We start from the raw sequence: 24170 nt of genomic DNA on the forward strand, positions 1-24170 counted from the left end.
CAAATCGCGGGAATTCCGCTGTCCTTGGTGCTGAATCCGCTTGTAGCCTAGGCTATTTGCCTGTTCGTTTGTTTGACTTTCACGTGGCAAAGACTCTAACAGACCTTATCAATAAAAAATTAACTAGTTTGGCTACATGTTTGTTATAACTAGGCATATTGTAGGGTTAGTTTATACTATATTCATTGGATAGGACAAACATCCATTCCTCCTGACGAAGACCCCTTAGGCCTGTGCAAACATTGCCTTATGCTCATGTAACGAGAGACGCGATTTATGATATCATGCTTCTGACCCGATCGTATTTAGAAATATTGTTGTTGGTTTAAAAAACTGCTTGATTGTTTTCATTTAATTTAATTAAAAACCAAACTTATTAGAAAGATTTCCCGTCCATGGGTTTATGGTAAGAACGTACATGGCTCAAATGCAATGCAATTGCATCTGATATTTCTGGAGAAATACAAATATGATCTGTAAGATGGTTCCATGATGTTTATAAAACATTACATTTGCGGGCAGTATAATGGTGAGTGGACATTCCCCCTTTCTCTTTATATTCAATCTCCTGTGAAAACTTTGGATGTGTGTAAAACCCTCCATAGTCTAAGTTGCCTTGTCTGTATTATACGCCCATGGGGAGCAATTATGGTGCCTGTAACTGTATTTAGATATAGCCTATTTAAAACAAGTTGTTGTTTCATTTTTATTCGAATTTGATTAGAATTATACACTGTATTTTTAATAGCCTAGTAAATGTAATCTTGCTTATTGATTACGTTTAGCATGTGCATGTCCAGACTGCAATTTACAGTAGGCTTAGCCCCTATATCAGTGTGAATGCTATAGCCTATGTTTAACAATGTACTGTATTTCCATATTGAAGCAATGCAATTAGAACAATGTAAACTGCAAACATGTTCAAAATATTTATCAAATATGGGGTAGGCTATTTAACAAACTAGGCTATAATGGACTAACATTCAAATTGGAGTTGATGACAACGCAATACATAAAAGACTGAAAATACACAACTTGAAGCAACCACATATTTAGCCATGGAGCACGTTCTGGTTGGACAGGGAGGGCCAAGCCTCGACACACCCACAACATGTTTATTAATCAAAATCCAGCCCATTTGCGCCATCACCAGCTACTGCGCCCCCAATTCCAGTTGTGAAAATAGCCAAAATATTACTGACACACCCCCAAACCTACAACGCTACCGCCAAGATATACCATTGCGTTAGGTTTGTTAAAATAGAGCCCATAAACAGGATACAAGTGGAAAATATAAAGATCCAGTCCATTTACAAAATTGGAGGCCCCTTACACTTCAGTGTTGTGATGCAAAAATCCTAGCAAAATGTATAGCGCATAGAATTAAAAAGGTATTGTCGGATATTATTCATTCTAATCAGACAGGTTTTTACATGGAAGATACATTGGAGATAATATAAGGCAAGTATTGGAAACAATAGAACACTATGGAAAATATGGGAAACCAGGCCTGCTATTCATAGCAGACTTCGAAAAGACATTTGATAAAGTTCGACTGGGGTTTATATATAAATGCCTGGACCATTTCAATTTTGGAGAATCTCTTATAAAATGGGTCAAAATCATGTATAGTAACCCTAGGTGTAAAATAGTAAATAATGGCTATTTCTCAGAAAGTTTTAAACTGTCAAGAGGGGTGAAACAAGGTTGTCCACTATCTGCATATCTATTTATTGTGGCCATCGAGATGTTAGCTATTAAAATCAGATACAATAATAATATCATAGGATTAGAAATCCAGGGCTTAAAAACAAAGGTGTCATTGTACGCTGATGATTCATGTTTTCTTTTAAATCCACAACTAGAATCCCTCCACAGTGTCATAGAGGATCTAGATACATTTTCTAACCTCTCTGGATTACAACAAAATTATGACAAATGTACTATATTACGTATTGGATCACTAAAAAATAAAAAAATTACATTACCATGTAGTTTACCAATAAAATGGTCTGATGGTGATGTGGATATACTCAAAATACATATCCCAAAGGAAATAAATGATCTCACTTCAATACATTTTAATAGAAAGTTAGCAAAAATAGATAAGATCTTACTACCATGGAAAGGAAAATACCTGTCAATTTGTGGAAAAATCACCCTGATTAACTCTTTAGTATTATCACAGTTTACCTATTTGCTTATGGTCTTGCCTACGCCTAGCTAACAGTTTTTTAAATTATATGAGAAAAGAAATATTCAATTTTAATTGGAACGGCAAGCCAGACAAAATTAAAAGGGCATATTTATATAATGGATATGAATTAGGAGGACATAAATTATTAAATATTAAAGCATTAGACCTATCACTAAAAGCTTCAGTCATATAAAAGTTATACTTAAATCCGAACTGGTTCTCAAGCAAATTAGTAAGATTGTCTCACCCAATGTTCAAGAAAGGCCTTTTTCCCTTTATTCAGATTACAACAACTCATTTGCAGTTATTTGAAAAGGAAATCATCTCCCAAATATCACTATTGGTTGCAATTTCAATTTAATCCTCCAGAAACAACAGAACAAATAATGCAACAAATATTGTGGTTAAATTCAAATATACTAATTGACAAAAAATCTTTATTTTTTGACAGAATGTTTAAAAAAGGTATAATCTTCGTAAATGATATCATCGGTAGGACTGGTGGAGTTATGTCGCACATGCAGCTAACAAAAACATATGGAAATGTCTGCTCTACCCAAAATTACAACCAAATAATTGCAGCCTTACCGCAAAAGTGGAAGAGGAAAGTGGAAGGGGGAGAAAGTAAGGAACTTGTCTGTCGGTCTTGCATTAAAGAACATAATTGGTTAAGGAAAACTGTGATAAATAAAAAAGTATAGCAGTTTCACTTAAGGACCAAAGGATTGACAGCCGTCCCATATACAGTGGGGAGAACAAGTATTTGATACTCTGCCGATTTTGCAGGTTTTCCTACTTACAAAGCATGTAGAGGTCTGTAATTTTTATCATAGGTACACTTCAACTGTGAGAGACGGAATCTAAAACAAAAATCCAGAAAATCACATTGTATGATTTTTAAGTAATTAATTTGCATTTTATTGCGTGACATAAGTATTGGATCACCTACCAACCAGTAAGAATTCCGGCTCTCACAGACCTGTTAGTTTTTCTTTAAGAAGCCCTCCTGTTCTCCACTCATTACCTGTATTAACTGCACCTGTTTGAACTCGTTACCTGTATAAAAGACACCTGTCCACACACTCAATCAAACAGACTCCAACCTCTCCACAATGGCCAAGACCAGAGAGCTGTGTAAGGACATCAGGGATAAAATTGTAGACCTGCACAAGGCTGGGATGGGCTACAGGACAATAGGCAAGCAGCTTGGTGAAAAGGCAACAACTGTTGGCGCAATTATTAGAAAATGGAAGAAGTTCAAGATGACGGTCAATCACCCTCGGTCTGGGGCTCCATGCAAGATCTCACCTCGTGGGGCATCAATGATCATGAGGAAGGTGAGGGATCAGCCTAGAACTACACGGCAGGACCTGGTCAATGACCTGAAGAGAGCTGGGACCACAGTCTCAAAGAAAACCATTAGTAACACACTACGCCGTCATTGATTAAAATCCTGCAGCGCACGCAAGGTCCCCCTGCTCAAGCCAGCGCATGTCCAGGCCCGTCTGAAGTTTGCCAATGACCATCTAGATGATCCAGAGGAGGAATGGGAGAAGGTCATGTGGTCTGATGAGACAAAAATATAGCTTTTTGGTCTAAACGTGTTTGGAGGAAGAAGAAGGATGAGTACAACCCCAAGAACACCATCCCAACCGTGAAGCATGGAGGTGGAAACATCATTCTTTGGGGATGCTTTTCTGCAAAGGGGACAGGATGACTGCACTGTATTGAGGGGAGGATGGATGGGGCCATGTATCGCAAGATCTTGGCCAACAACCTCCTTACCTCAGTAAGAGCATTGAAGATGGGTCGTGGCTGGGTCTTCCAGCAAGACAATGACCCGAAACACACAGCCAGGGCAACTAAGGAGTGGCTCCGTAAGAAGCATCTCAAGGTCCTGGAGTGGCCTAGCCAGTCTCCAGACCTGAACCCAATAGAAAATCTTTGGAGGGAGCTGAAAGTCCGTATTGCCCAGCGACAGCCCCGAAACCTGAAGGATCTGGAGAAGGTCTGTATGGAGGAGTGGGCCAAAATCCCTGCTGCAGTGTGTGCAAACCTGGTCAAGACCTACAGGAAACGTATGATCTCTATAATTGCAAACAAAGTTTTCTGTACCAAATATTAAGTTCTGCTTTTCTGATGTATCAAATACTTATGTCATGCAATAAAATGCAAATTAATTACTTAAAAACCTTACAATGTGATTTTCTGGATGTTTGTTTTAGATTCCGTCTCTCACAGTTGAAATGTACCTATGCAGTGTATCAAATACTTGTTCTCCCCACTGTAGATTGCAAAATAGTTGGGAAGAGATTTTCGACGTACCGATCCCATGGCATAGTGTTTATGAACTGACATGCAAAACGACACCGGATTCAAAAATTAGAATCTTTCAATTTAAATTATTATATACAATTCTTGCTACCAATAGAATGTTATTTATATGGGGGATACAATCTTCCCAGCTCTGTAGATTTTGCTGTGAAGAGACAGAATCATTAGATCATTTGTTTTGGTTCTGTCCATTTGTAGCTTGTTTTTGGACACGTCCAGGAATGGCTAAAGGATTGCAATATTTACCTGGAGCTAACCTTGCAGATAGCATTACTGGGTGATCTGAAAAGTCATAGTCAATCGATCAATAATATAATAATACTTTTAGCAAATATGTTTATTTTTAATTCACAATCTGTAGAAGCAATGAGAATAGAAAGGTTCAGAACTTTTGTAAAACATCACAGTACGGTTGAAATATATATGGCAAATAGAAATCCTATATGGATGGTGTTAAGAGATAGATTGGAGGTATTGAATAGAGTTGAAGGATGGGACTAATAACAAATAATAACAAATAATAACAAAGATAGCTAATAATGTAAGCATACTGTGTCCATAATAAGTATATAGGTTGTATGTTGGGAGCTTTTGGGAAAGAGCACAGTTAGAAAGATATGGCATATAGAAGCAAACCCGGATGGACATCATGAAAATTATCGGAGAGGTTGAGAGTAGAAGAAGTTCAGGAGCAAAAAAATAAAAAAATAAAAAAAAATATATATATATATATATATATATATATAATAGAATTATTGTAAAATTAACTGTGTCCATAAGGTGTAGATAGTAAGTATAGACCGGAAGTAGAGGCCTGGGCATTGTTGTTCACTAATTTACTCCAAGTAGGGAAAGGATGGCGGGGTTGAAAAGTAATAAAGGGGAGTATAAATATAAAAAACATGGGGGATTGGAAGTGATGCAGACAATTACATTGATAGAAGATACAATCTATCTGCAATATTAAGCTGATCCATCCCCCCCCAAATTTAAAAAAAAATTAAAATTAAAATTAAAATAGAGCCCATAATCTAAAAATGACGGTACATCTCAATCAACCCACAACTACTGATATACGTAGTCTTTCCCCTATTCCTCATGTACCTTCAACCGTAACCCATCAGCTGTACCTTAACCAGTATCAGCACTCCACTGTCTTATAGAAAACATCGCTACTGGTATTGCTGTTGTTGTTGTTCCTGGTCTTGTGTTGTTGTGTTGTGTTAAACCGCTATCAACAGGCCAGATTGGTGTCATCTTCCTCATCTTCAGAGATCCCTGGCGTGAGGGTATGTGCCCTTGGACTACATCGTGGAAGCCAGCACCATGCAGTCCATGGGCATATACACTTGCCTCATGGCTTGGTTCTTCATGGAGACCTGATCCATCAACCCTGGAACCTGCAGACCCCCAGCATTGGACCCTTCAACTCTCAAGCTATGATAGATCTACTTTGCAGACATTGAAAATCGAAATCCTCTACTTCTCCTCTCCCTCCCTCCCTCCCTCCCCTCTGATCTGCTGTGCTGTCTTTCTCTCTCTCTCTGTCTCTCTCTCTCTCTCTCTCGCTCTGCAGGGCTTCATTGGAATCGCGGGCCGTTTTGGCCTACCTGGTGCTGATGGCAAAAGAGTAGGTTTACCCTTCTTTACCTTACCTCTACACACAAATCCAAATACTCACTACGTCTGTAATGATTAGGGCCAGGAATTTTTCCTGACCATGTGACCTGACCTGACCTCACCACACACTGTGTACAAGAATGGAGGCAACTCTGACTACCGGTCCCAGTGGTGACTCTGGTCTTCCCTCTCTCAGTTGTTTCCTTATGAGACAACCAGTTTCTTGTTTTGGTTTAAATGTGGGAACAGCCTCCAGCATGCTATCAGGCTGTAGCGAGTAAGACAGTGTGGGAGTGTTGGTGATGACTCTTGTGACCCCCCCGTTATTAAGCCTTTGAACTGGCTAAACTAATCAAGGCCTTCCTAAAGCTCGGCCTCCAAAAACATGAGACGATTAGCCTACTTATCGCATGCACCAGGGGGTTGCGTCATTGGTGAGCCTGTAATGGACCTTTCCACTATGCAGCTCCACGATACTGTAGCAGACCAATCTTTGTCTGTCGATCACTGTCTGTCTCTATGTCTGTCTGTCTGTCTGTCCTCTCTAATAACTTCCTCCTAATCTTAAAGGAAGAGAGCTATAGAGCACGATGAAAATGCTCTAATTAGCTGGCACAGCTGTAGGTTTGTGTAGAGCTCTGTAGAAACAAAAACAGTCTGCAAATACATCAAGCAGTATTTACACATAAAGTAGCTAAGCAAAATACTAATATATGCAGTACACTAGGTAACTTACAGTCTGTGATGGTCTGAAATTATTACATGAGTGTACTTATGAGACAGTTAGTAGAATTATTCCCAGAGGGGACTACCGAGTGGCGCAGCGGTCTAAGGCACTGCATCACAGTGCTTGAGGCGTCACTACAGACGAGGGTTCAATCCCAGGCTGTGTCACAGCCGGCTGTGACCGGGAGAGGTGTCGCACAATTGGTCCAGCGTCTTCCGGGTTAGGGGAGGGTTTTGCCGGCAGGGATTTCCTTGTCCCATTGCACTCTAGCGACTCCTTGTGGCAGGCCGGGCGCCTGCAAACTGACCACGGTCGTCAGCTGGACGGTGTTTCCTCCGACACATTGGTGCGGCTGGCTTCCGGGTTAAGTAAGCAGTGCGGCTTGGCAGCGTCGTGTTTCAGGGAGGAAGCATGGCTCTTGACCTTCGCCTCTCCCGAGTCCGTAGGGGAGTTGCAGCAATGGGACAATTGGATATCACGAAAAAGGGGTAAATAAAATAAAGAGAAAAAAAATGATTTGGGGGGGGGATTATTCCCAGAGAGTACAATGTTGCTCTGATCTTATTATTGTCTTACAAACGTCTCTCTCTCTCTCTCTCTCTCTCTCTCTCTCTCTCTCCCCCCTGTTCTATTTCAGGGCATGCCTGGTGAACCAGGGAAGAGGGGCAAGATGGGTAGGCCGGTAAAGTTTTGTCTCAACATACTTTATAGATAATTATCTCTATTAGCTGTTATCAAATGCATTGAAGTCAGCCACAGCAGACGGGGCGCTGAGATCTAACCCCCAGGCATAAGAAATCTATGGTCTCCAGAGACTGTGATGCCGACAACCCTAACAGGACATACAGTATATAGTGTCATGGAGGCTGCTGGCAGTGATAGAGATAGCTCAGAGCTGTGTTTATCCAATGTTAGCTTATTGAACAGTCAGAACTCTTTCTATGTCATTTGGTCCTCATATCCTTGTTTGTATTCAGTAGGGCACAGTGAAGCAAAGTGTTTTGCAGTGGAAAACAAAAGTGAGCATTCTTGTTGAACAAATTCACATTCAGCACCTCCCAGTTCAGAATTTCAAAACGTTTTGTGACCACTGAACATTACTTTTGTTTCAGTGAGTCAGTGTTCTAGTTCCAGCAGGCCTCTACAATATTGTAGCCAGACCTGCTTTCTAGCTGAGAACTCCTTTGAGCGATTTGGTGCAAAGGTCCACACTGGAAACAATAGAATACTATGAATAATATGGGAAACCAGGCCTGCTATTCATAGCAGACTTTGAAAAGGCATTTGATAAAGTACGACTGGGGTTTATATATAAATGCCTGGATCATTTCAATTTAGGAGAATCTCTTATAAAATGGGTTAAAATAATGTATAGTAACCCTAGGTGTAAAATAGTAAATAATGGCTATTTCTCTGAAAGTTTTAAACTGTCAAGAGGAGTGAAACAAGGTTGTCCACTATCGGCATATCTATTTATTATGGCCATCGAAATGTTAGCTATTAAAATCAGATCCAACAATAATATCAAGGGAATAGAAATCCAGGGCTTAAAAACAAATGTGTCATTGTACGCTGATGATTCATGTTTTCTTTCAAATCCACAACTTGAATCCCTCCACAGCCTCATAGAGGATCTAGATACATTTTCTAACCTTTCTGGATTACAACCAAATTATGATAAATGTACTATATTACGTATTGGATCACAAAAAAAATACAATCTTTACATTACCATGTAGTTTACCAATAAAATGGTCTGATGGTGATGTGGATATACTCGGAATACATATCCCAAATGAAATAAATGATCTCACTCCAATACATTTTAATAGAACATTAGCAAAAATAGATCTTGCTACCATGGAAAGGTAAATACCTGTCAATTTGTGGGAAAATCACCCTGATTAACTATTTAGTATTATCCCTTATGGTCTTGCCAACGCCTTGCAAACAGTTTTTTAAACTATATGAGAAAAAAAGATTCCATTTTATTTGGAACAGCAAGCCAGACAAAATTAAACAGGCCTATTTATATAATGAATATGAATTCGGGGGACAGAAATAATTAAATATTAAAGCATTAGACCTATCACTAAAAGCTTCCGTCATACAAAAATCAGAACTGGTTCTCTAGCAAATTAGTAAGATTGTCTCACCCAATGTTCAAGAACGGCCTTTTTCCCTATATTCAGATTACAACCTCTCACTTTCAGTTATTTGAAAAGGAAATAATCTCCCAAATATCACTATTTCTAAAACAAGCCATAGAAAGTTGGTTGCAATTTCAATTGAATCCTCCAGAAACTCCAGAACAAATAATGCAACAAATATTGTGGTTAAACTCAAATATACTAATTGATAAAAAACCATTATTTTTTGAAGAAATGTTTAAAAAAGGTATAATCTTCTTAAATGATATCATACATATGACTGGTGGAGTTATGCAGCTAACAAAAACATATGGAAATGTCTGCTCTACCCAAAATTACAACCAAATAATTGCAGCATTACCGCAAAAATGGAAGAGGAAAGTGGAAGGGGGAAAAAGTAAGGAAATTGTCTGTCGGCCCTACATTAAAGAACGTAATTGGTTAAAGAAAATTGTAATAAATAAAAAAGTATACCAGTTTCATTTAAGGACCAAAGGATTGACAGCCGTCCCATATAGATTGCAAAATATTTGGAAAGAGATTTTTGACGTACAGATTCCATGGCATAGTGTTTATGAACTGATACGTAAAACAACGCCAGATTCAAAACTCAGAATTTTTCAATTTAAATTATAATACAAAATTATTGCTACCAATAGATTGTTATTTATATGGGGAATATAATCTTCCCAGCTCTGCAGATTTTGCTGCGAAGAGACAGAAACATTAGATAATTTGTTTTGGTACTGTCCATTTGTAGCTTGTTTTTGGACACAGGTCCAGGATTGGCTAAAGGATTGCAATATTTACCTGGAGCTAATCTTGCAGATAGCACTACCGGGTGATCTGAAAAGTCATAGGGAATCGATCAATAATATAATAATACTTTTAGCAAAAATGTTTATTTTCAATTTACAATCTGTAGAAATAATGAGAATAGAAGGGTTCAGAACTTTTGTAAAACATCACAGTACAGTTGAAAAACATATGGCAAATAGAAATCCAATATGAATGGTGTAAAGAGATAGATGGGAGGTGTTGAATGGAGTTGAAGGATGGGACTAACAACAACTAATAACAACAAGATAACTAATGTAAAGCATACTGTGTCCATAATAAGTATATAGGTTATAGGTTGAGAGCTTTTGTGAAAGAGCACAGTTAGAAAGATATGGCATATCATGAAAATGATCGGAGAGGTTGAGGGTATAGGAAGTTCAGGAGCAAAAACAAACAAAATATAATTATTGTAAAATTATTGTAAAAAAGTGTCCATAAAATGTATATAGTATGTATAAGCTGGAAGTAGAGCATTGTTGTTCACTAGTTTACTCCAATTAGGGAAGGTGTGGTGGGGTTGGAAAGTAATAAAGGGAAATACATTTTTAAAGGGATATGTCATATATGTATGTATATGTATTTATTTGTATATATACATATATATTTGCGAGAGAAAAAAACATATGAGGGATTGTGTCACGCCCTGGCTCTGGGACTCTGTTATGTTGAGCCAGGGTGTGTGGTTTCTATGTGTTTTGTGTGCTAGGGTGATTAACTAGTTCATTTGTTTCTATGTTGGCCGGTGTGGTTCTCAATCAGAGGCAACGTGTATCAGCTGTTGCTTGTTGTCTCTGATTGGGAACCATACTTAGGCAGCCTGTTTTCCACAGTGGGATCTGGTTCCGTGTATGGTTTGTGTCTGTAAACCAAGGACTTCACGTATCGTTTTGTTCGTGTGATCATTAAAAATAAAAGTATGTTCGCATTCCACACTGCGCCTTGGTCCTCTGTGTTCGACGATCGTGACAGAAGATCCCATCATAACTGGACCAAGCAGCGTGTCCAGGAGCCAACGCCAGAGAGGGCTCTAAAGGATATCAACCTCGACTAGGTCAAGCCGCGGGAGGAGGAGAGAGGCTGGACTTGGGAGCAGAGGAGCGAGAGTCTGGCGAGAGCCATGGAGGCCTGGCCCACGGGGAGGAGAGACGGCCAGAACATTTTTAGGGGGGGGCTCACGCCGTGGACGACGGGGCAGCAGGAGGCCGGGATAGAGTGGTTCAGTGGGTTGGCAAAGGAGGCCGCCAGGTTACGGGAGTCACTGGTCACCAGGGGGAAAGAGAATGTAGAGGCACGGCGAGAGGTACTGGGGTGTGTTGCAAGTCTGGTCCGGCCAGTTCCTGATCCCCGCGTAGGGCCAGTGGTGTGTGTCCCCAGTACGGTCCGGCTTGTTCCTGTCCCTCGCACCGAGCCTGTGGTGCGCGTCGCCAGCCCGGTCCGGCATGTTCCTGCCCCTCGCACCAAGCCTGTGGTGCACGTCGTCAGCCCGGTCCGGCCTGTTCCTGCTCCCCGCACCAAGCCAGTGGTGCGCTTCGTCAGCCCAGTTCGGCCCGTCCCTGCTCACCGTACCAAGCCTGTGGTGCGCGTCGTCAGCCCGGTCCGGCCTGTTCCTGCTCCCCGCACCAAGCCAGTGGTGCGCTTCGTCAGCCCGGTTCGGCCCGTCCCTGCTCCCTGCACCAAGCCAATGGTGCGCGACGTCAGCCCGGTCCGGCCTGTTCCTGCTCCCCGCACCAAGCCAGTGGTGCGCCTCGTCAGCCCGGTTCGGCCCGTCCCTGCTCCCCGCACCAAGCCAATGGTGCGCGTCGTCAGCCCGGTCCGGCCCGTCCCTGCTCCCCGCACCAAGCCTGTGGTGCGCGTCGTCAGTCCGGCACAGCCCGTGCCTGTTCCACCGGTGCCTGGTCCGGCACCGGTCAGCTGCTCCACTCCGGAGCTAGAGTAATCCGCTCCACCAGTGTTCAGTCCAGCTCCGGCCAGCAGGGCCAGACCGGACCAGGGGCGCTTTGGGGGGTTTGTTGGAGGGTGGGGGTCAAGGCCGGAGCCGGAACCGCCTCCGAGGAGGAATGCCCACCCGGCCCTCCCCTGTTCGGTTTATGTTTGGCGCAGTCGCAGTCCGCGCCTTTTGGGGGGGGGGGGGGTACTGTCACACCCTGGCTCTGGGACTCTGTTATGTTGAGCCAGGGTGTGTGGTTTCTATGTGTTTTGTGTGCCAGGGTGATTATCTAGTTCATTTGTTTCTATGTTGGCCGGTGTGGTTCTCAATCAGAGGCAACGTGTATCAGCTGTTGCTTGTTGTCTCTGATTGGGAACCATACTTAGGCAGCCTGTTTTCCACAGTGTGTTGTGGGATCTTGTTCCGTGTATGGTTTGTGTCTGTAAACCAAGGACTTCACGTATCGTTTTGTTCGTGTGGTTCTCTAATAATTAAAGTATGTTCACTCATCACGCTGCGCATTGGTCCACTTCCTCCAACGATCGTTACAGATTGGAAGTGATGCAGACAATTACATTGAAGGAAGTTACAATCTATCTGCAATATTAAAGCTGATCTACCCCCTAGAAATTTAAAAAAAGGCCTGCAGTCACACATGTGAAGATTTGTGTCTGCGTTTGCGTCATTGTAAGCTTCTCTCTTCGTTATTTCCATTGCTGCTAATAGAAGGGTTACTCTAGGTTGAACACGTCGGAGATGTGTTGCATGTGTGTTTTTTGAACATAAGAAAAGGTGAATATTGAAATGAGCTTATTTGGTCACCTTTCTCTCGATGGGACCACGTCGTTTGGAGACTGCTGTAGGTTGTTTTTCTCCCTCTCTGTGTGTATGTGTGTGTGTGTGTCTTTCAAATAACATTTTGTCACGTGCTTCGTAAACAACAGGTGTAGACTAACAGTGAAATACTTACGGGCCTATCCCAACAATGCAAAGAAAGAAATAGAAAAATAACTAGGAATAACGATAACTTGGCTATACTGTATACATGGGGTACCTGTACCGAGTCGATGTGCAGGGGTATGAGGTAATTAAGGTAGATATGTACATATGCTGTAGGTAGGGGTAAAGTGACTAGGCAACAGGATAGATAATAAGCAGTAGCATGTGACGAGTCAAGAGTTAGTGCAAGAGGGTCAATGCCGATACTGTAAAACTTCAACTTGTCTCAAATAGCCACCTGTCCCTTTTAATAGCTGCACAATGGCAAACATTTCATTAAATAAACGCTGGTTTCAAATAAACGGCAGGTCTAAATGAATTGTTTACGAGATTACCATGAATTGTTTGAGGTTTAATGCTTGATTTGGTATATTCAATAATGACTTATTTGTAATGACTAACAAACTGCTAGCCATTGGCTGCTAACAACTGAGAACAACTAGCTAACCCCGCCCCCGAACACTGACGGAGCATTGGCTAATCCAAAAGACATCACAAAGTACTCGTAGTGACCAGACATCGTGCTGAAGAAAGTCTTCCATTTATCTCCCTCCTGGATGCGGATGAAATTGTAGGCACTCCTCAGGTCCAACTTGGTGATAAACCGGGCCCCGCTGAGTTGTTCAATCACGGCCAGCACCAACGGGAGAGGGTAGCGGTACTTTGTCGTGATGGAATTCAGATTTCTGTATTCGATGTACGGGCGCAATCCTCCATCCTTCTTAGCCACTAAGAAGAAGCCTGCCGACGCAGGGGAGGTGGACGTGTGAATGAAACCCTGCTGGAGAGCCTCCTGGATGTACTCCTCCATAGCCTTGGTTTTGGCCACCGACAGAGGGTAGATGTGGAGGCGCAGAGCCTGCAAGCAGGTCAATGGCACAGACCCAGGGGTGATGAGGAGGGAGACAGGTGGAGCAGGTCTTGGAAAAAACCTCCCGAAGATCTTGGTATACCTCCGGGATGTTGGGCTGAAGGACAACCACAGGACTCTCAACCGATGTGGAACCACAGGGAAAGGATAAGGAGGTCTTCCGGCATTCGGGTGCCCAGTCAGTGATTTTTATCCTCAGCCATGAGTTGGTGGGGTTATGACGTTGAAGCCATGGAGGCCGAGGATGATCTTGTGTACGGGTGCACTGATGATGAGGAATGGATGGCTTTCTCGATGTATGGATTCCACGGTGAGGGTGATTGGTGCTGTGATTTGTGTGATTGTCCCGGATCCCAGTGGTTGACTATCCAGTGGTTGAACTGGACAAGGAGAGGAGAGCGGGTATGAGGTGATGTTAAGGGAGGAGGCGAGGGCCTGGTCAATAAGATTCACTGTGGCACCGGAGTCCACTAGAGCTGTAGAAACAAAACATGAAGGACAGCCAGCAAAATTGTTACTAGGAAAGGTGTGGTGGAAAGTGATGATGATGGAATACTCACGCCTAACCCAGGAGACGGATGATCACGTAGCTGTCCCTCTGCTCTCGTGGACCTCCGGTTAGAACGTACCGGACAACGTTGAAGCTGGTGCCCCTCCTGTCTGCAATAAGGACAGAGACCTGGCTGTCTACGGCGGCGTCCCTCAGCCGCGGAGAGACGTGTGGCCCCCACCTCCATGGGTTCAGGCTCTGACTCAGAATGATCAACGGAAGAGGGAGAGAGGCAATGGAGGTACCGAAGATCCCGAAGAAGGTTATCCAGACAGATGGCCATCGCGATGAGGGCGTCCAAGGATAGGGTGTCATCTCGGCACACCAACTGGACCGCTATGCGCAATCGTCTTCTGAATAGGGTGCAGAGCGCCGGCTCATTCCATCCACTGGATGCTGCCACTGTCTGAAAGGTGAGCGCCTACTCCAACTATGGCAGGATAGCCAGACCACGTCAGACCACATCTCTGCCCTCTGGTGGATGGTCGAGAACCCCCTGAACAGAGCCATGAACCCCTCACACAACCCAGCTCTTCCTCTCCCAGACGGCCGTGGCCCACTTCAACTCCCATCCAGTCAGCAGAGAAATAACCGTGGCAACCTTGGACCTCTCGGTGGTGGGGGCTCGTCATATTTGTCCGGGAGGGACAATCGGGCATCGCTGACCAGGACAGTACTGTACTGGCTCGACTTGTGGTAAAGAATCCTCCGCTGTTTGAGATGACGCCCCTTAAGTAATGTCGACATGTTTGAATAACGCAGAGGACCTCATCCATAGCCGTCCCCAAATGAGCCAGCTGGTCATGGTGTTGACGAAGTAGGTGTCCCTGTTCGCCGACCATCTGGGAGATGTCTTGGTTAACTGCTACTTCCATTTGTTGAGGCAGTATTCTGTAACTTAGATGCAGACAGTCAGGAAGCAGGTGCAGTTAGTGAACAAACATGGAGCGACACAAACCAAGAGAAGCGTCTGACATAGAAACATAAACAATACTACCTGATAACTGATAACAAAAGAGTGCTATATAAAGGGTAAGTAATCAAGGGAATAATGAAGTCCAGGTGACTGATGATGAGATGCAGGTGTGCGTAATGACGTTTGCTAGCTGTGCGTAAAGATGGGTTGCCAGGACCAGTGTTTAGTAGACCGGTGACGTTGAGCGGGGGGAGCAGGAGTGGACGTGACATAGACAAAATAAATGTGACACAGTGTGTAAATTATAAGAAATTGATTACAATCCTGGAAGTGAATGCTGGAATTAAACAATTAACTATGCAAATGAGCAAAAGCTGTGTGCATTAAGGAAATAGATGCCTGGCTCAAATAGAAGTCTGTGCATGTTGTGTTCAGTGATTTAAGCAAATAAACGCCCAGGCTATTAATTGAAGTTTTACGGTAGTCCGGGTAGCTATTTGGTTAACTATTTAGCAGTCTTATTGCTTGGGGGTAGAAGCTGTTCAGTCTTTGAAAATGTTTAGGGCCTTTCTCTGACACTGCATGGTATACAGTGTCTTGCAAAAGTATTCATCCCCCTTGGCGTTTTTCCTATTTTGTTGCATTACAACATGTAATTTAAATTGATTTTTATTTGGATTTCATGTAATGGAAATACACAAAATAGTCCAAATAGTCCATCAAGGAAAACGCTATGTCTGGCACAAACCCAACACCTCTCATTACCCCGAGAACACCATCCCACAGTGAAGCATGGTGGTGGCAGCATCATGCTGTGGGGATGTTTTTCATCAGCAGGGACTGGGAAACTGGTCAGAACTGAAGGAATGAAAGATGGCGCTAAATACAGAGAAATTCTTGAGGAAAACCAGTTTCAGTCTTCCAGAGATTTGAGAATGGGACGGAGGTTCCCCTTCCAGCAGGACAATGACCCTAAGCATACCGCTAAAGCAATACTTGAGTGGTTTAAGGGGAAATATTTAAATGTCTTGGAATGGCCTAGTCAAAGCCCAGAACTCAATCTAATTGAGAATCTATGGTATGCCTTAAAGATTGCTGTACACCAGCGGAAGCCATCCAGCTTGAAGGAGCTGGAGCAGTTTTGCCTTGAAGAATGGGAAAAAATCTCAGTAGCTAGATGTGCCAAGCTTATAGAGACATACCCCAAGACACTTGCAGCTTTAATTGCTGCAAAAGGTGTCTCTACAAAGTATTGGCTTTGGGGGGGGTGAATAGTTATGCACGCTCAAGTTTTTTTGTTTTTTTTTGTCTTATTTCTTGTTTGTTTCACCCCTTAAAAAATATTTTGCATTTTCAAAGTGGTAGGCATGTTGTGTAAATCAAATGATACAACTCCCCAAAAAATCAATTTTAATTCCAGGTTGTAAGGCAACAAAATAGGAAAAATTCCAAGGGGGGTGAATACTTTCGCAAGCCACTGTAGAGGTCCTGGATGGCAGGGAGCTCGGCCCCAGTGATATACTGGGCTGTATGCACTACCCTCAGTAGCGCCTTGCGGTTGGATGCCAAGCAGTTGCCATACCAAGCGGTGATGCAGCCAGTCAAGATGCTTTCAATGGTGCAGCTGTATATTTTTTTGAGGATCTGAGGGCCCATGCCAAATCCTTTCAGCCTCCTGAGGGGGAGAAGCGTTGTCGTGCCTTCTACACGACTGTGTAGATGTGTGTGGACCATGTTAATTCCTTAGTGATGTGGATACTTGGTGTGTGATTTGTGTGTTAAACACACTATTTTCAGAGCTAGTTTGTCAGTCTTCCAGAAATGTGCCACCCTTAAACACGACTGAGATCATTCCTATTGGCTTTCAGTAAATAAGACTTACAGACAAGGAAACTCAACACACGCAAGACACCATTTTTTAAGCGCTAGCTGCTTAGAAAAGACAACTATTCTCCAATGAGGTTATTATTTATGTGGTAGCTCTTAAGTGGGGATGTGTCTATAGTATGCATGCACATGCATTTATGAGGGAGCATTTGTATGTGCAGGCATTTTCTTTGTTTTGGCATATGTACAGTATGTGTGTTTGTGTGTATGTTTTTTTTTTTGTGTGTTTGCATGTGTGCATGCTCTCTCTTCCCCTCTGACACAGCAAGAGATCAGCTATTCCCTATGGATGTTTGACTGCCTCACTTACAGTATACAGTATGTCAAATGGTAAAGCCATTCTCTGTAAGCAGATTCACTTTTCAGGTTCAGACTGTCTGTTAGCTGTTAAACTCTGTTGTCACAATCTTACAATTGTTTGCCGGCATTTAATACTTGCTGACAGAGGCTGTTTAGTTTTTCAGACAGAGTGGAACGATGATCTGTGCCTGCAGAGAATTATGTGACAATGATAAATTATATCCACATAGAAACAAAATGCACATAATCACAGTGTATGCCCTTACTCAGTCACTCACTCACTCGCTCGCACATACATGCACATTTTGCACACACACACAAACACAGACTCACACACACACACACACACACACAAACATACACACACAATAACACGCAAGGTATAATACATCATAATGCAGATTATAATGTATTATAGGACTTCTCATGTACAGTGAGGGAAAAAAGTATTTGATCCCCTGCTGATTTTGTACGTTTGCCCACTGACAAAGAAATGATCAGTCTATAATTTTAATGTTAGGTTTATTTGAACAGTGAGAGACAGAATAACAACAACAAAATCCAAAAAAAATGCATGTCAAAAATGTTATAAATTGATTTGCATTTTAATGAGGGAAATAAGAATTTGACCCCCTCTCAATCAGAAAGATTTCTGGCTCCCAGGTGTCTTTTATACAGGTAACGAGCTGAGATTAGGAGCACACTCTTAAAGGGAGTGCTCCTAATCTAATCTTGTTACCTGTATAAAAGACACCTGTACACAGAAGCAATCAATCAATCAGATTCAAAACTCTCCACCATGGCCAAGACCAAAGAGCTCTCCAAGGATGTCAGGGACAAGATTGTAGACCTACACAAGGCTGGAATGGGCTACAAGACCATCGCCAAGCAGCTTGGTGAGAAGGTGACAACAGTTGGTGCGATTATTCGCAAATGGAAGAAACACAAAAGCACTGTCAATCTCCCTCGGCCTGGGGCTCCATGCAAGATCTCACCTCGTGGAGTTGCAATGATCATGAGAACGGTGAGGAATCAGCCCAGAATTACACGGGAGGATCTTGTCAATGATCTCAAGGCAGCTGGGACCATAGTCACCAAGAAAACAATTGGTAATAATAATAATATAATAATAATAATAATAATATGCCATTTAGCAGACGCTTTTATCCAAAGCGACTTACAGTCATGTGTGCATACAATTTTACGTATGGGTGGTCCCGGGGATCGAACCCACTACCCTGGTGTTACAAGCGCCATGCTCTATCAATTGAGCTACAGAGGACCACACACTACGCTGTGAAGGACTGAAATCCTGCAGCGCCCACAAGGTCCCCCTGCTCAAGAAAGCACATATACAGGCCCGTCTGAAGTTTACCAATGAATGATTCAGAGGAGAACTGGGTGAAAGTGTTGTGGTCAGATGAGACCAAAATCGAGCTATTTGGCATCAACTCAACTCGCCGTGTTTGGAGGAGGAGGAATGCTGGCTATGACCCCAAGAACACCATCCCCACCGTCAAACATGGAGGTGGAAACATTATGCTTTGGGGGTGTTTTTCTGCAAAGGGGACAGGACAACTTCACCGCATCAAAGGGACGATGGACGGGGCCATGTACCGTCAAATCTTGGGTGAGAACCTTCTTCCCTCAGCCAGGGCATTGAAAATGGGTCGTGGATGGGTATTCCAGCATGACAATGACCCAAAACACACGGTCAAGGCAACAAAGGAGTGGCTCAAGAAGAAGCACATTAAGGTCCTGGAGTGGCCTAGCCAGTCTCCAGACCTTAATCCCATAGAAAATCTGTGGAGGGAGCTAAAGGTTAGAGTTGCCAAACGTCAGCCTCGAAACCTTAATGACTTGGAGAAGATCTGCAAAGAGGAGTGGGACAAAATCCCTCCTGAGATGTATGCAATACTGGTGGCCAACTACAAGAAACGTCTGACCTCTGTGATTGCCAACAAGGGTTTTGCCACTAAGTACTAAGTGATGTTTTGCAGAGGGGTCAAATACTTATTTCCCTCATTAAAATGCAAATCAATTTATAACATTTTTTACATGCATTTTTCTGGATTTTTTTGTTGTTATTCTGTCTCTCACTATTCAAATAAACCTACCATTAAAATTATAGACTGATCATTTCTTTGTCAGTGGGCAAACGTACAAAATCAGCAGGGGGTCAAATATTTTTTTCCCTCACTGTATGTATCACCCCATTCTAATGTATCACCCCCTTATAATGTCTTATAATCATCTCATAATGATTATAACTCAACCAGCCATTTTGAGTCTGTTGGAATTTGTTTTATAGAGTACAAATCATAAAGCATTATACAATATACAGTCAAAAGTTTGGACACACCTACTCATTCAAGGCTTTTTCTTTAGTTTTACTATTTTCTATAAAACTATGAAATAACACATATGGAATCATGAAGTAACCGAAAAATTGTTAAACAAATCAAAATATATTGTATTATTTGAGATTCTTCAAAGTAGCCACCCTTTGCCTTGATGACAGCTTTGCACACTCTTTGCATTCTCTCAACCAGCTTCACCTGGAATGCTTTTCCAACAGTCTTGAAGGAGTTCCCACATATGCTGAGCAGTTGTTGGCTGCTTGTCCTTCACTCTGCGGTCCAACTCATCCCAAACCATCTCAAATCTGGGTTTGGTGTATTCCAGGAGAACACTACCTGCCCGAATGCATAGTGCCAACTGTAAAGTTTGGTGGAAGAGGAATAATGGTCTGGGGCTGTTTTTCATGGTTTGGGCTAGGCCCCTTTGTTCCAGTGAAAGGAAATCTTAACGCTACAGCATACAATTACATTCTAGACGTTTCTGTGCTTCCAACTTTGTGGCAACAGTTTGGGAAAGGCCCTTTCCTGTTTCAGCATGACAATGCCCCCGTGCACAAACCGAGGTCCATACAGAAATGGTTTGTCGAGATCAGTGTGGAAGAACTTGACTTGGAATTGGAACGCCGACTGCGAGCCAGGCCTAATCGCCCAACATCAGTGCCCGACATCACTAATGCTCTTGTGGCTGAATGGAAGCAAGTCCCAGCAGCAATGTTCCAACATCTTGTGGAAAGCCTTCCCAGAAGAGTGGAGGCTGTTATAGCAGGACAGGGGGGACCAACTCCATATTGAATTCAGATGTCTTATGGTGGTCCCTAAAACATGGCAGACGAATGTTAGATCAAATTTCGGTGCGATGTGTACAAGCCTTAAGACACATTGCATGCCCTCTTGGAGTACTGCTAATGAACTGCTCAGCTACAGTCCCAAAGAACTTTACGTTTTAGCGTAAATCATAAAATCAAATCATGCTTTGACGTTAGTGTGGTAGATTTGGATACTAAAGTGATTTTCAATTTAAGATGCCATCTTTGGGCTTCATTTATTCAGTGAGTTTGTGTAGCCTCAGGTTTAGTATTGTATGGTGCAGACTGAAGACCTGTGTAAATGAGTGTTTTTACTGAGCTCCAGAGTAATCAGATTGACAGAGTACACTCCTCAAAAGTAATGTAATGTAGTTCTGCATACGCAATGGCTTAAGAAAAGGGCTACCTGACATCATTCAAAAGCAGTCATCCATTAAATGAGTTGGAATAAACCATGTCTCTCTACAAAGCAAATCTGGCTCTTTGAGTTGTGTTTTTGGCCCACCAATTCTGTTTTCCACATTTGTTCCACTTCCATAAGGCAGCGATTATAGCTGTATGATTTGTCATTGGGCTGGCAATTACGGCAGTATGATTTTTCTGGGCTCGTGTTTCCCCCCATGCATTTGAAACCACAATCTGCGGTCTCAACAAATATCACTCAGGCATAATTTTCCTCTGTCAAAAGTATCTCTCTTCATTCATCTAGACATCTGATATTCCAGCTCATTTCCTGGCACTGTAAAATGCACTAATTTTAAGTTTTTGTTATGTGGCGCTAGGTAAATGTGTTTTGACTCTCCTTGTCTGTGGTCTTAGAGGGGTGTTCAATAGACTTTGTTGTTTAGAAACAAAACCGACACATGCTCAACTATTGGGTAAAACAGACAGGGTTGACTTAGATTGTTGACAACATGTAAACAATATTTTGTCTCCAATGTTTTATTGAAAATATTAATACATGTGCACAATGAGCGCTTATTGTCTCTCAAATACATTGTTGCTGTTGTTGGTTAGCTAGTTAGCTAATTTTAGCCATATTAGCATAGACATGACATCAGTCAAAACACCTCAAAACAAGACATTATATCAAGAACAAGATAAACTTAGCTGAAACGAGCCACCTACGATTCCCCACATGGCAGCTTCTTGTCATTGTTGCTAGCTATCTGGCCATCCAGAATCACAACAACACACGGACTTCTGCCCCATTGAAGAGTGCACTTCATTTTCGTGACGTTCTTAGCTAACCTGTCTATGGTTCTGTCAGTGACATTCTCAAACGGGATTATCTTGTGCACTTTGCAGCAGTTTCCCAACCCAGATTAAGCCTGCTCTTTGACTCAAAAGCGCATCTATTGAGAATTTTCCTTGAACATGTTTTCTAGTCCAGGAGTAAGTTAAATATGGGTTTTATGTACTCATGAAGGCTCTGAAAGTGTCATGAACTTTACATACATTTGAGTTTTGGAATATTTTGAAGTTTGACAAACAAGTTATATAAATGTATGGCCAAGGCTTCCTGAAATTAAATTATCTTTGTGTGTGAATGAAAGTATGAAACCTCAAGGAAAGCTTTATGTCAGCAGATTAAACCCCTCTGGTAAGAAAGACACATTTAACGATACACAAGCTCTGCACATCCACCCCGATCAAGAATAAAGAACCATTCACAATTGGCCTTCTAAAACAAGGAAAAAGAGTAGAGCCCATCCATTACATTAAGTGTTCCTGGATGGTTTAGTTTAGTTTAGTGCATGTTGCTCCTGTGCCAGTAGGGTGTTCTGAGGTTGAGATTCCCCTATCTTAAGCATAGCTCATATTAGCAGCTTAAGTTCTGACTGGCTGGCTGCTGTGTTGTTCTGTATTTAGAAACCGTTTGTAACTGTAACAGTACACACCCGTTATGCTATGGGCTTTAATTAAAAGAATGGGTCATTTTGCAACTAATTTGAAGATGTTGTGAAGTGTTTTCCAGAGTGAATAAAAAATACAATCACGAACAAAAGGGCAAACAAAGATTGGGATGAAGTCTTCATGTAAAACAGACTTATACGTATGCACTTAAGCTTTGTTATTGCTTTCTGAACAGCATTAGCATCAGGGTCAAAGTTAGCCTGGTCCCAGATCTGTATGTGCTTTAGCCAACTCCTCTGCCAACTTCTCTGACCATAGGAGCACTTGTAGGTCTGGGACTAGACTAGCGTTAGCATTCTGACTTTAATTAAATCAGGCCTGGTGATGCTGTGCTAAGTAGTAAAAATGGAACTACTGTGATTAGTAGAACTACTGTGCAGTAGTACAAATGGATGTACCTATCGCAGATTGTCACTTTAAAGCTGCTCTCTCTCCAGGGGTTTCCTGGAGACTTTGGCGAAAGAGGACCACCAGGACCAGACGGGGACCCAGTAAGTGACCTTTCGTGAACAAACACGCACACACAGCATGGTTCCATACAGTTTCTATCTAGGCATACTGTTATTTTACCCAACATCACTATGTAGGAAGGTGTAAAACCTCCACAGGCACTGTCCTACATAGTACACAACCACATCCCCTCTTTCCCAGTGAAATACTTATCTATTTCTCTCATTCTCACATGTGTAATGGAGTGAAATCTTTAAGAGCACTTAACTCACCACACCATCCGCACACACACTCATACACACTTCCCCTGGTTTTTCACTCAGTGGGAATGTGGACTTTTCAACAATGATGAGAAAATCCTCTCTGACCACAAAGGATCCAGGAGATTGGCTGTGTTTCCATGTTTTGTTTGAAAATACTTTTTGGACATACAGATAGACAGACAAGGTTTATGATAATACAGCTTTTTTATTTAACTGTGTTCTCTGTATTATTGATTATTTTAATTGGCATCATGTTTAAAAACCTGCAAAGTAAATACATTTATGTTTGCTTAGTTTGGACTGAGCCCTTTTCCATTCACCCCTCATGTGGACCACTAAGTGACAAGCTACTTGCTACATGCACATGCTGTGGCTGTGATAGAGCTATAAACACAAGCATTTCGCTACACCCGCAATAACATCTGCTAAACATGTGTATGTGAAAAATACAATGTGATTTATTTTGATATCCAACTCAAATCAAAGTAAATAGTCCGGGTGGCCATTTGATTAATTGTTCAGCAGTCTTAGAGCTTGGGGGTAGAAGCTGTTAAGGAGCCTTTTGGACCTAGACTTGGCGCTCCGGTACCGCTTGCTGTGCGGTAGCAGAGAGAACAGTCTATGACTTGGGTGACTGGAGTCTTTGACAATTTTGTGGGCCTTCCTCTGACACTGCCTAGTATATATGTCCTGGATGGCAGGAAGCTTGGCCCTAGTGATGTATTGGGCTGTACGCACTACACTCTGTAGCGCCTTACGGTCGGATGCCGAGCAGTTGCCATACCAGGCGGTGATGCAACCGGTCAGGATGCTCTCGATGGTGCAGCTGTAGGACATTTTGAGGATCTGGGGACCCATGCCAAATCTTTTCAGTCTCCTGAGGGGGACAAGGTGTTGTCGTGCCCTCTTCACGACTCTCTTGGTGTGTTTGGACCATGATAGTTTGTTGGTGATGTGGACACCAAGGAACTTGAAACTCTCGACACGCTCCACTACAGCCACATCGATGTTAATGGGTGCCTGTTCGGCCCTCCTTTTCCTGTAGTCCACAATCAT

The 24170-nt window shown here is 42.5% G+C and overlaps 1 protein-coding gene across 1 annotated transcript in view; it reads left to right on the forward strand.

The window, feature by feature from the left end:
• Positions 1-24170, forward strand: part of col27a1a (collagen, type XXVII, alpha 1a) — a gene marked incomplete at both ends in the record, with an annotated part of 366083 nt that overhangs the window by 132840 nt on the left and 209073 nt on the right. The window contains 3 exons of the mRNA XM_084160593.1: positions 6108-6161; positions 7516-7560; positions 22839-22892. Of these exons, the coding sequence (XP_084016719.1) occupies positions 6108-6161; positions 7516-7560; positions 22839-22892 (153 nt within the window). The remainder of the gene's footprint in view (positions 1-6107; positions 6162-7515; positions 7561-22838; positions 22893-24170) is intronic.

This window comes from Coregonus lavaretus (genome assembly GCF_964263955.1).
Source record: "Coregonus lavaretus genome assembly, chromosome: 4".
NCBI lineage: Eukaryota > Metazoa > Chordata > Actinopteri > Salmoniformes > Salmonidae > Coregonus > Coregonus lavaretus.